The 13349-nt window shown below is 44.1% G+C and overlaps 1 protein-coding gene across 2 annotated transcripts in view; it reads right to left on the bottom strand.

Moving 5' to 3' along the window:
- The window catches only part of LOC124783785 (nuclear pore complex protein Nup133), a 125491-nt gene that overhangs the window by 58692 nt on the left and 53450 nt on the right, over positions 1-13349 (bottom strand). For both annotated transcript variants that reach the window (XM_047254049.1, XM_047254048.1), the window contains exon 13: positions 3814-3913. In XM_047254049.1, coding sequence (XP_047110005.1) covers positions 3814-3913 — 100 coding nt within the window. The remainder of the gene's footprint in view (positions 1-3813; positions 3914-13349) is intronic.

The following is a 13349-nucleotide window of genomic DNA, read 5'->3' on the forward strand; positions in this document are numbered from 1 at the left end:
AAGATCAATATTCAGCACATCCCTTACTATAAGACAACCCTTTGTGTGAATACCAAAGGGCTTATTGCTCATGGATGACTACTGAACAGTCATTCCATGGATAATTCCGTGGATAGGTGAGCAGAGCTATGGCATGCAGGTGTCTCCAGTACATGCTACTTATACTATGAAGAGGTAACAGGCAATTTGTTTGTTTATGTGCAGAGCACGAAAACTGGGCTGATTCTCAATACACCTGTTGTCAGTCTAATTCCCTCATGGTGGAATGCATCAAATATCTTCAGGTCTTGTAGGCAGGCAGATCTGAACATACAAGCTCTCTTTGCTCCCCAAGTGCTATGAGCAATACATTTTACAACATTAAACACTCAAGTATTAGTTCTCATCATCTTCACTGGTGGCAGCAATGTACATTTCTGATTAAAATGTAGTCCAGGTATTTCTCTGAATTTCTATCATTTAAAAAGGTCTCTCTCATTTTAAGTTTCTGGAGATTAAAAACAAACACATTTTTCGAAAACTTACAACTGACTAGTAGTAGCCATTCCTCCAACTTTCTAACTACCAACTGCAGTTGGGCAATGTCTGCTGTAAACCATTAAAACAAACTGAAAACTGAGAAGTCATTCACAAATAAAGACAAAAGAACTGGGCCTTTTACCCACAGATACACATTTTGCAAACATGGTTACACTTTGAACACTTAAGTTGACAGACATGAATCCATTGTGTAAAATGATCGAATAGAATATGATGGACTTGGAATAATAAAATAATGTGATGAAAGAGTCACAGAAAAATAGGAACATGTTTCCAAAAGCACCATGTGTGGAGTGTTCAAAAATACTATGCTTCAAATTATAATCACAAGCCTTCCAGATGATCAACACACAGGAAAAACTCCAGAAATACCATATTATTATTGGAGGAAGTTAAACAGTTACTTATCATTTTTAACTTTAATATTTTTTGTGTTGTGGCAGGCTAACCCCACAACCTTTCTTTATTGTTTGGGTGTTACTAACAACTAGTGGACCACTAGATCCACTGGGAATGTTTTTGATAGACTCAGTGAGTGATATTTCAATTCCACAAGAAACTTTATGAACTAAGGAAGATCCTTTAAAATGAGAGCATGTCCCACACAAACTGTGGTATAATAGGTGCTACACAGGTTGTCTGGTAATGATTTTATCTTGATCACATTTCAGTACATGAGCGCAAAGTACACTCTGAGGTTGGTTTTGAATCAAAATCGCTACCATCTTTGTATTCCTGGGAATTAACACAGAACCTCATTTGTGGCACATAACATTCCACCATTCACTGCACGAGGACCTCAAAATTGTGTCACAAGCTTATAGCTATGAGGACTAGTAGCACTCATCAGTTTCCCACCTTGGAAACCCACGAATTGACAAACCAGCATCCAGCCAAGATAAGAGACGGGACGAGGTTCCTGAGATGTCTGTTGTATGGCACAATCCTGGGGCACTTGTAGATTACCAAATGTTCTGTGAGCACATACTGCTTTACCCCAACCATTGTCACTGTACACTGTCATGTCTTGGAGTTCACAGTTTCAAATGAGAGAAATTTCTAAACAGGAGAAGAGGTGCAGAGGACAAATTCTAATGTTCAGATTTACGGCCCTTCTAACTGAAAGGATGTAAACAAAACACAGGCAAAACAATGAAAATGAGTAAATGTGACAATTACAAGCTCTTACATATCTAAACTGGGGAAGACTATAGGAATACTGACAGGAACACGATACAAGAATTCTTCACCAATGTTCTCATGGAAATGATTAATTGTTCTGATGACCATTCTCTTTACTATATTTTAATTATAAATGATATTAAATAACTAATCTCCTGTATAACTAACTATTACCTCTACCAACTCTCCACAGATCCTGTCCCTTTATCACCTGGCAACCTGCCCATCGCTGTCAATGCCAACTTCCTCTGCACTAACATCCCCCCAATGCTCAAGGCCTTGCTGCCCTGAACTCAACTTTTCCCAGTGCCCAAATGACTTCAAAACTTCCAAATCCCTCCTGGTCACCACGACTGAATGTGTTCTCACCCAGATTTAGTTCTCCTTTGACAGTACCAGCAACAAACAAATCCACAGTACAGTATGGGCACCCACATGGTATCATTCTATACAAAACAATTAGTGGACTATCTAGACATTTCTTCCTAGCCACCCAGAATCCCAAAACCCTCAGTTTTGATTCAGTGACGAGATCTTCATGATCTGGACCAAGTGTAAGAACACCCTAACCACATTCCTCCAGAACCTCAACACCTTCCCCCCCCTTTTGCTTCACCTGGTCCTCCTTAGCCTAACAAGCCACCTTCATTGGTGAATCTTCCATCTCATGGACGGCTTCATAAGCACATCCATCCATATCAAATCTACTAAACACCAACAATACCTCCTTTTTAACAGCTGCCACCCATTCCATGCCAAGATGTCCCCTTCCACATAGCCTAGCTGTTTGCATCTGCAGTAACAAGCCGTCGCTGCTCAAATATACTAAGGGTCTTGCTGAGGACTTTAAAAACCACAATAAACATCCCCATGTTGTCAAGAAATAGATCTTCCCAATCTTCTACCACTTTTTATATACCTGCTCATGCCCCACAAGGAGTACCACCCTCGTGATTCAGTAGTACCCACAACTGGAAACACTTAAATCTGTTCTTCACAGTGTCCTGAAAAATAAACATTGTCCCCTCCCACACTCGTATATCCCTGGCCACAATATCATTTTTTTTCCTTGTTCCATTCCCACTCCTAAACTCTTACCTTCATGGCTCATACGCCAGTACAAGGCCTAGAGGCAACACCAGTTCCGTACATCCTACTCCAGGCCTATCACTGGCATTCCCTATCCCATCAAAGGCAAGGCCACACATTAAGGCAGCCAACTGGTCTACCAATTTAACTGCAACCACTGTTCGGCATTCAATGAGGACATGACCACTAACAAGCCATCTGTCCACATCAATGGCCTCCACCAAACTGTGGCCATGCAACAGCTGGACAGTCCAGTCACCAAGCAAGCTGTATAGTATGGTGTGCTTTACACCAATGACTACTTTACAGCCTACGCCATCTGGATTCTTCACACCAATGCCAGCTTCCAGCTTTTCTCAATTGCCCTTGTGTGATTCCCAGCAAACATACCTTACTTGAAACCTCAGTAGTCCCTGTCCTACACCTGCCTATATCCCCTTCCCTGGTCTCACTCCAGTTTCACACGCACCTTGTGTCCTCCCCGCAAAACTGCATAGTTCTTTCCACTTACTTGCTTCCCCCCCCCCCCCCTCCCCCCTCTATCACAGGCCCACAATGCTGCATCAGGCAGCCCTCTATCCTGTCCCCATCACAGCCCTGCACACTCCCATAGGAAGCATTGTAGCATATTCCCCAATCCCTAGCCTGCTATCTCTCCCCTCCCTGCCTCTTCTGTATGCCCATTACCAACTCAAGCCGAGACTGCTACCTACCAACTAACTTCAGTGTGAGTGTGTGTGTGTGTGTGTGTGTGTGTTTTTCTAAATCTAAAGGAGGACTTTGTCCAACAGCTTATCCCATTTTTAAATGTGCTTGTGAGCCACTCAATGCAACCTCTTTGTGGTCATCAGACCAAATTCATATCATTGCACATGATTTTCTTTTTTGCTGCTGGATTGTTGAATGGTTGTAATCTTAACAATAGAATGCTTAATGGAAAATATGCTGAGTATATCATTCTGCACAAAATTAGCAGGAGTGTTTCCTATTTGCACACGTTACCTCTTGATAAAAGATGTCAAAATAATTTAAAGCTCCAGTTGGCATTTTCCTTTCATCTGCAAGCAGTAGTTTGATGTTCGTTTCAATCACCATGCTGTATCTGAAAAACAAAGTGCAATAATATTGCTTTTATAGAAATTATATACATCAAAATTGTGATGCCAAGAAAGACAGAAAATAATGAAATTTTACTTATTTTGTGTGTGTGCAGCAGAGAAGGCAAAATCCATGAAAAACTCATAGTTTATTTGGAGGTACACAGAGTAGAAAATTTAATACTCAGAGCTGACATCCCTGGCCGCATCAATGGCTCTAAACTGGTTATGCATTGGGACAAACTGAATCTGAATGACATAAGCTTATGTCATTCCATGCTGCTTCACCTCTGGTGTAGAGTTCATTGCTCCTGATGACAGGTGAGTGGTGGCATGCCTGTCTCTCGGCAACACGGAACCCACATGTTTCCGACAGGTGAGAGAATGGGAGAAGGTGCTGGCCAGGGCAACACAACTGAACATACCCTTTGCATGAAGGTCTGTCAGGACAGCATGGGCAACATGTGGTTTTACCTGTACAATCACATCATCAGGTTCCAAGCCCACATGACAATGATGAATGCAATCTGGCACTGAGGTCAGAAGTGGTCATCCTGTACTAATTAGTACATCTATTCAACTCCTACTAAATTTAGTATTGTACATACAATGAGGAAAAGGCAACCACTCACTTATAGCAGAGTGACGTGTGAATAACTGAAACAAGTAAAAAACACACACACACACACACACACACACACACACACACACACACACACACACACACCAAATGTACACTCCCGCAGTTAGAGTGAGATTGATTATTCAAGAATGGGGAAAAAGGACAATAGAGCAGAAGGAAGAGGAAAGAACAGGACACAGTTGGGTGAAAATGGGGAGAGCAGGGGGTGCCCACAAATGTTACACGCAATGGGGCACCAGCACTATCACTGACCCTGACTTGTCCCCACATCCACATCCACCACAGACCACACCTCATCACGATACAACAGGGACAACACCAGGGCAATAAGACACAAGAAAAGGGGGAAGAAACAGTACAACAGACCAAACAAAGTGTAGAAAAAAGATGGAATCTGGCTGGCATGGAGGCAAGGTCAAGGCCTCCATAACCAATGTTCATGCTAATTTGTACCCGAGATGACAAATAACCCGAAGAAAACTGTGGACAGATGTAACCGTGCAAGGGTGTCTGCTAACACCCGAGACAAGGAAGGTAGGAGGGCATATAAAGTGCGAAGGGCCACCAGGCAGGGGCAGTACAGCAAAATATGGATCAGCATGAGAGGAACCCCGAAACTACAAAGGGTGGGGGTGGGGGGGGAGCTGATGCAGAATAAAAAACCATGGGTAACCTAGTATGGCCAATACAAAGACGGAAGAGGATGGAAGATTTCTGCCAGGAGAGGCAGGGGGAAGAATGCCACATGGCGGGTCTCGGAGAACGTGGGGGGTGCATGGTTGACCCCCCCTCCCCAGCCAGACGATCAGCAAGTTCATTACCAGGGATACCTAAGTGGCCACGAAGCCAAAGGAAGTCAACCAAACAAGCAGAATCGCCAAGATCAGTAAGAAGGTCATTAATGACAGAGACCAAGGGGTGGTGCGAAAAACAAGTGATAGCCTGAACGCCAATCATTGAGCCCACACATAACAGAACTCGGGTGGGTAAGGATTGTTTAATGAAGCAGTGGCCCTGATAGATTGTTGTCAATTCTGCAATAAACGCCCCACATGTGGCAGGCAAGAGATGGTGTTCCATGCCAACTGGAAGACATGAAGGCATATCCCACATCAGTGGAGGTTTAGAGCCACCGGTATAAGAAACACAGGCATTCTGAAACTCTCGTAACAGCATTCAGAACAAATAATGGAACACCGTTGCAGCAATGGAGGCTTTGGACCCCGGAAGACATCCACCAGAATCCATGCCTGAGGAACTAACTGGGTAGGGGGGTGGGGGTGGGGGATGGTAGAGATCGAAAGAGAATGTGGGGAGAAAGACAAGGAGGGTAGACGGAAAGTCATGGAAGAGACAAGTGAGGCGGAGCCCAACAGGTAAACCAATCCAAGGATGGGCATTGGCCCAAAGCCATGAAAAAAATAGAATAGTAGGGGTGAGCAGGGGAAGAGCTGGATAGTGATGGCACAGGAAATTAGGAGCTTGGACTGGCGAATAGAAAGGGGACAGACCTCAGTGTCAACCAAAAGACTATTGACACGAAAAGACCTGGTGGCTAAATGGACGACCCGGGTCCAAGAGCAGAGCAGAAGGGGCAGCTGATACAGGAACTTGACAACCATTATCCAGACAGAACTAATACCCATAGAGGCAGAGAAGACTTACAACAAGGTGTAGGCAAGGAAGCAAGGAACATGGTGTTTACGGAAAAAGTCATCTTCAGATGAAGGATATGGGGCAACCAAGTAAGCTTGTCAAAAAGAAGACCCCAGAAAACCCTGAACGAATGGTGAACAGGAATGGGAAAATAAAAATTGGGAGGGGACCCTGAAGACCCCACTCATGCAGCATAAAGAGGACGTGATGGTTCCAAGCTGCCATAACCTTATGAATATCGAAGAAGATTGTGACAAGATAGCGGCACTGAGAAAAGGCCTATCAAACTGTGGTTTTCAATCAAAGCAGATGATCAGAAACTGTCCCTCCCAAAAGCCATACTGATAAGGCAATGAAAGGTGCTGAGATTCCTAATTGAGCTGACAAGCCACCATCCATTTTAGTAACTTGTAGCAGACATTGGTCAGGCTGGCTGGCCAAAAACTATCAGGAGACGATGGATCCATGCCATGCTTGCTTAAGGACAGGAACCACAATATCGTCTCTCCACTGAGAGGGGAAGGTTAAACACCTGGAGGAGATATTGTTGTGGAAGACTGAGGTGTTGAAGCACTTGTTATGGATGGAATCAGGATGAGGAGCTGAATTGTGGGAAAAGAAGAGGGCCAGAAGAAGCTCCTATTTAGTAAAAAGTTCACAGTAGGATTTCACCTGACAAGGGATTAAATATAAGCGGGAAGTTTCAGCTTGCAGCTTCCACAGGAGGAAGGCTCCTCGATAGGAGGCGGACACTGAAGCCATCGCCAAATAGGACACGAAGTGTTGCATGAGAATTGATGGATCTTTACAAAGGCCACCTGGAAGGGTGAGGCCCGGAATGGAAGACTGCCACTGGCAACCTTGGAGGGCACAGAAAAAAGTCCACATCCATGACGGAGGAGCAGAAAAACCTAGAGAGAAGGCAAAGTGTTTCCAACACATCCGTTTGCTGTTTTGTTGTGCTTTGGCAAAAAGAAATTTAAAAGTAATATGACCAGCAGAGGATGGGTGCCGCTTAAGATGTTGCAAGACACAACAATGATCATGGATAACATTGGCGATGGCTCTGCTCCACCATAGGACTTGCTGACGGCGGATGGAGCCTATCAAGCAGAGAAAGGCAATGCTGGCAGCACCAATTACCTTATCGGACAGCTCACAGACAATTTCATGGGTGAAAAACCGACCTGGGAGGTATATAGAGGCCAATCAGCATGATGGAAAGCTCAATGGGATAACCTTGACACTGGGAGGCAGGAAGAGAACAAGAGCATCGACAGGAAGGGATCACTATCACAAAGGTCACCATGTAGCGACCAGTGTAAGGAAGGAGGAACAGGAGGGGAATAGAGGAAAGATCAATAGCAGAGAGAGTGTGATATGTGGCACTAAAATGGATAGGGTAACCATCATTAAGAAGGTACAGGTTGTGGTCCATGAGAAATTGGTCAATAAGGAGCCCCTGACTAGATAAAAAAGCAAGGTCCCAAAAATGGTGATGGGCATTAAAGTCCTGAGGAGAAAGAAGGGATGAGGGAGTTGCTGAAGTAGTGCAGTTAGGACAGCATATGTAGGTGCCACGTCAGGAGGGAGATAGATATTGCAAACCGTGACCCCAGTCGACCAGGACAGCAATACCCATATGCACCAACATACATGCATCACCGGAAGTCCTCAAAGGGCCAATTTAATTCTAACAAAGCACGGAACCCACAAGGGGTCGATGAGTGAACATCAGTAAAACGAGAATCCTGGAGAATGACACAAGCTGCCGAATAAAAGGCAGTAAGGAATGCAACTCTGGGAGGTGATGGCAGTATCCAATACAGTTGCACAGAATAAGCAAGGAGTGGGTATCCAAATGGGAGGTGTACGGACTAGAGTCAATCATACCACTGTGTCACCATCCATAACAAATGAAAACGGGATGACATCCATAAATAACAGGTCATACTCAGGGTGCAAGGGGGGAGATAGCACCTCTGGAAGCACTGGGAGGTCTTGTGTTTCTTCTTCTTCTTCTTCTTCTTCTTCTCTTCCTCCTCCTCCTCCTCCTCCTCCTCCTCTCTCTCTCATACATTGTGGAGGGCAGGGCACAGAGGGACAGCAGGCTTCTCCAAGATCTGGAACCAAGAGAGAGCAGGCAACCTTGGGACGCATGGACTGTCTGTGCCATGGCCAAGTTATGGTTGCAGGACTCCAGACCGAGAGACACTGGGAAAGATGTCCCAGGAGGGAGCGCAATTACTGGTGGACGCCAAAGAAGGGGGTCACTTCTTTGGACGGAGTGAGGAAGCAGCACCTGTTGAGGAGGATATGAAAACTGCAGGGGATGGGTAGAGGCGAAAGGGATGCGACTGGGGTAAGGAAGAGGGAGGTGGGGGAAAGAATGTAACACAGGCAAAAGTAGAAGTCATCGCTAGAGGATGAAGTCAATCAAATTTTTGGTGAGCCTCAGTGCAAGACAAACAATCCAGGGACTTATACCTTTGTATCTCTCTTTTCTCTCCTTTCTCATAAGCCAGGCAATCTGGTGAGCATGGAGACAGACAGTTGTGACAATTAACACACAGGGGTGGTGGAACAAATGGGCTCCCCGCATTAAGTGGGTGTCCACAGTCCCATGTACAGGGTCCGATGTACATTGTGAAGACATTTGCCCGAAATGCAAGCACCAAAAGCACCGAGTGGATGGTGGGACATACAGCTTCACGTCACATCAATAACACGTAACCTTGACCTTCTCCGGGAGGTTAGCTCCCTAAAATGCCAGAATAAAGGCGTCAGTATAAATGTGATTGTCCTTATGATCTTTTTGCAAACACCTAACAAAATGAATACCCGGAGTTCCTTATCAGTTTGAAGGATGATGACCCTATGAAAAATGACTCCCTGTACCATATTCAAAAACTGGTGAGCTGTAACAGACAGTGGGAGACTGCCAAGATGACCATAAGCACGAAGAGCTGCAGACTGGGTGGTAGAAGCAGCTTTGATCAAAGGGAACCCGACCCCATCTTACTTGGATATTCCACTTCGTCAAACTTGTTTTCGATATTTTCCACAAAAAGTAATGGTTTCGTGGCAGTGAATGTGTTCCTGTCTGTCCTAGTACACCAGGAAGTGGGGGAAGTTTTTCATCCCAAGCCAGTGAGCTGAGCCCTCTTCCCAGGGTGTAGTCAGGGAACTGAAGGCTGCAGGATCATAAGAACCAGTATTCAATGATCCATCACCATTCAAAGATGCGGCCGTAGAAAAAGGCCAGATTTTTGCAAATGCAAAACATCTGCCCTGATACCACCCACTCCAATAGAGGCTCTCCCCATGTGTCTCACACAGCCACAGCAAGGGCCATCTGGCAAGTTGGCCATCGCTGGGAGTTCTGATGCTCCAGAATGACAAGCAACCACTCCAAGGCATACATGAGGAGTGAGGCAACAGATCAGGTATCAGAAGTGTGATCCCTGTGTTCTCAGGGGGCTCAGCTATATGGGTACATAAAAGCCTCACCACATGGACTGGCTACATGTTCTGGTGATCTAGTGGTGCGGAGGGGGAGCTACAGCGGAGAAGGTAAAGGGGGTGGGATAGGGGGGGGGGGGGGGAATCCACAGTGTAGACACTAGGGAGGGAGTTCTTCCTCAAATGGCTCACACTACAGACAGAAAACTTATAACTGGAGGTCAAACCCGAAATGGAAACGAAAAACACCAAACAGAAGGATGAAAAAGAAAAGGCAAGGAGAACAAAACTGAGGAATAGAAGAAACCAGGTGGATAGCCATGTTGACACATGGTAATAACACAGAGAGGGGAAGGAGGGGACAGCAGGGAAGGGGCGAGGATGGGGAGGAAGTGGCATGGGGAAGGTAATGCAGCTCAGGAAGGAAGAACGAGCTGCAATACCTCCGGGCCCTGAGGGCACCATGCATGAACTTACTAAAGGGCCGTAAGCTCCGTGGGGAATTCAACAATCACTCTCGTCGTGGCTATGGGAGTGTGCGATTGGTTGTCTGTGCACTCTTACTGCATATAGAGCAAGAGTTTGAAAGCTAGAGGGCACAGCATTTCCTGTCATGCATTTCTATGCTCCACAAACAGTACGTAATGGACGAGTGGTTGCATTTGCATTATTTATGTATAGTTCCATCTTATTTATGTATAGTTCCACCCAGTAATTTTCATTATTGTTAAATCAAGCATTGTTTTTATTTAAGTAATAGGACAGGCAATCATAGCTGAAGCAACAGGGTTATATGCAGGGAAAAAAAAGGATTTTTGTTTCCGAGCATAGTGCAGTTTAGAACTGTTCTTTGAATGAAACTTCCTGAGTTTTTAACTTAAATTCTAGAGCTTTCAAAAACTGCCCCTGCTTTATCATTATGACTAAAATTATTGACTGCCAGAGTTGGTATAGTGTTCTATTCATATAAGGCTGGTACAACATTTGAAATTATCGCTGCTATGAGACACTTGTCTGTTTTTGCTCTGAGCCCATGGCCCACTTACGTGCTCTACTGAGTGCATTTCCTGGCTATCAGCTAAAACATTGTAATGTAATCTAATTTTGGCTACTTCTTTTATAACTGAATCCCAATATGAACAGACATAGCTGACAGGTCAGTTCATGCACAAACTCCTGCACTGCCAATATGTCTGCAAGTATGAACAGCTATGAGGCAGCATGGGAACTACCAATGACTTGTTGAGTTCCATGCCACATTGAGTTCCTACACTACATTGAGCAAAAGGGGGTACAACACTATATTAGGAGATATCCCATGACTTTTGCCACCTCAGTGTAAAAACATTGTTAACAAAAAGAGAAATAAGGAAAAAAGCAACCAAGGAATGGCAAAAAATAAATACAGTAAGAACACACTGACATGTACATCTACACGATTTCTCTGCAATTCGAAATGAAGTGCCTGGTACAGGATTAATCAAAACAGCTTCAAGCTATTTCTCCACAGTTCCTCCCTTGAAAAGCACAGGAAAAAGGAACACTTCAATTTTTCCATGCAAGCTCTGATTTCTCTTATTTTACTAGGATGATTACTTCTCTTGATGTAGGTGGGCACCAAAAATATATTTTCGCCTTTGGAAGAGAAAGTTGGTGACTGAACTTTCAAAAGGTGAGCTTGCCCCAACGAAAAACACCTTTGTTTTAATGACTGCCACTCCAATTTTCATGCCATATCTATGGCACTCTCCTCCCCCCCCCCCCCCCCTATTTCGCTATAATACATAACAAGCTGTGTTTTTTGAACTTTTTCGATGTCCTCTAATAATACTAAATGATGTGTGAGACACTTGGAAAATACAGATAATTCAGGAGGGAAGAATGCTTCAGACGAGAGATTGAGGACACTCCCTACTGTTGTGACTGGTTCTTGTAATTGTGAGTTGTTGGTCTAGAAGGCAGTGGTGAAGGATGTTGACGTTAAGGAGTTTGGCCAAGCTGGGTTTGTAGGAGAGGAATGGTGGCTAATGTGGTGTGGCTATTTAGGAAGCTGCAGAGGGGGCTTTATAGGGATCCATAAGTCTTCAGCCCCTGGTTTGGTTTAAATACATTTATGACATCCTTACCAATGGACTCATGGTGAGACTGACCTGTTAAAATTCCTGAAATCTCTGAATACCTTCTTCCAATTAAATTTCGCATGTTTCTTTTCCGAATCCTGTGTCACTTTCCCTAATGCTGATCTTGTCCTCACTAGAGGCCATCTACACACTTCTGTCCACACTAAACCTACTAACAAACAACAGTTGTTACATTTTGACAGTTGCTGTCCTTCCCATGTCAAATGTTGCCTCCCATACAACCTTGGCATTCAAAGCAAGCTTATTTGTTTGGATGCAGGCTCTTTACAGCAATACACTACCATTCTCACCACAGCTACAGCCTAGTTCAAAAGCACATTTCGCAGGCCATCACATACAATCCTGGTACTGCTGATGCCTTTTTTTGGAAAACAACTTAAATCATGCCCTGAAATGAGACCCATTCCGTCTGAGATTTTGCCCACCACATCTAGAATAGCTTTTTGTCACCCTCCCAAATCTCCGCAATATCCATGTCAGTCCCTATGCCCCTTCTACACTGCAAGACTTGCCCTATGTACCCTCCTACCACCACCCACACAAGACCTGTAACTGGCAAAACATATACTATCAAAAGGAAATCAATTTGAGAAATGACAGGTCCTATACCAGCTGTTATGTAAACACTGCTTGGCCTTTTATATCGGCAAGACTACCACCAGGTTTCAGTTAGGATGAATGGGCATAGACAGAGGGTGTGTACTGGCAACACACAATGTCCTGTTGCAGAGCATGCTGTACATGAGAATCATGGCCTCAGTGCCTGTTTCAGCACATGTGCCGTCTGGATTCTTCCCCCTGACACCAGTTTCTCAGGACTCCACAGATGGGAACTAGCACTGCAACATGCCCTTGGTTCTTGTCAAACCACCTGGCCTTAATTTACTTTAATTTCCTTCCATTTTGGTTTTCTACAGCTTTCATTTTCTTACCTATTTTTTGCCATCCAGCTCCCACCTCTGTTACATACAATGCACTTAGTTTTTTATTCTTATTGACTCGTAAATTATGTTTTAGTAGTAGTCTCTGTCTTGCACATTAACCTGTCTTCCACCTTTAAGCTCTCAGGTTCTCAGATCTCTTCCTGTGCAGTCCCCAACATCAGTCACTCCTCCTCATCCTGCCCTCTTTCTTCCCCTTCAACCCTTCCACCTAAAGAAGGAGCCACTGGTTCTTGAAGCTTGCCTGATTATAACATTCTTTTATGTGTGTGTTCTGTCACTACTTGGTGAATAGATTTTTTTTATCTATTCAATTGCATTATATTGTCAAAAGCTTATTGTTTTCGAGGTTACATTAGATTTAGTTATTTTAAAATCTGTGGTTAATCAAGCTCAATAAAATTAAATTACAATGTTAGGTTAAAAAACACAGAATTCCCCGAGGTTTTATGAAATTTCTGAAATTCCCTGAAATGAAGTACATACCAATTTTTCTCGATAGCATAAATTGTGTCTTCAGGTATGCACGACGACATGTCTACTATAGACAGAAAAATTTTGTTACAGCTGTTATCACAAAATTTTCAGACTGTGTTAC

The sequence above is a fragment of the Schistocerca piceifrons genome, chromosome 1 (genome assembly GCF_021461385.2).
Source record: "Schistocerca piceifrons isolate TAMUIC-IGC-003096 chromosome 1, iqSchPice1.1, whole genome shotgun sequence".
Lineage (NCBI taxonomy): Eukaryota > Metazoa > Arthropoda > Insecta > Orthoptera > Acrididae > Schistocerca > Schistocerca piceifrons.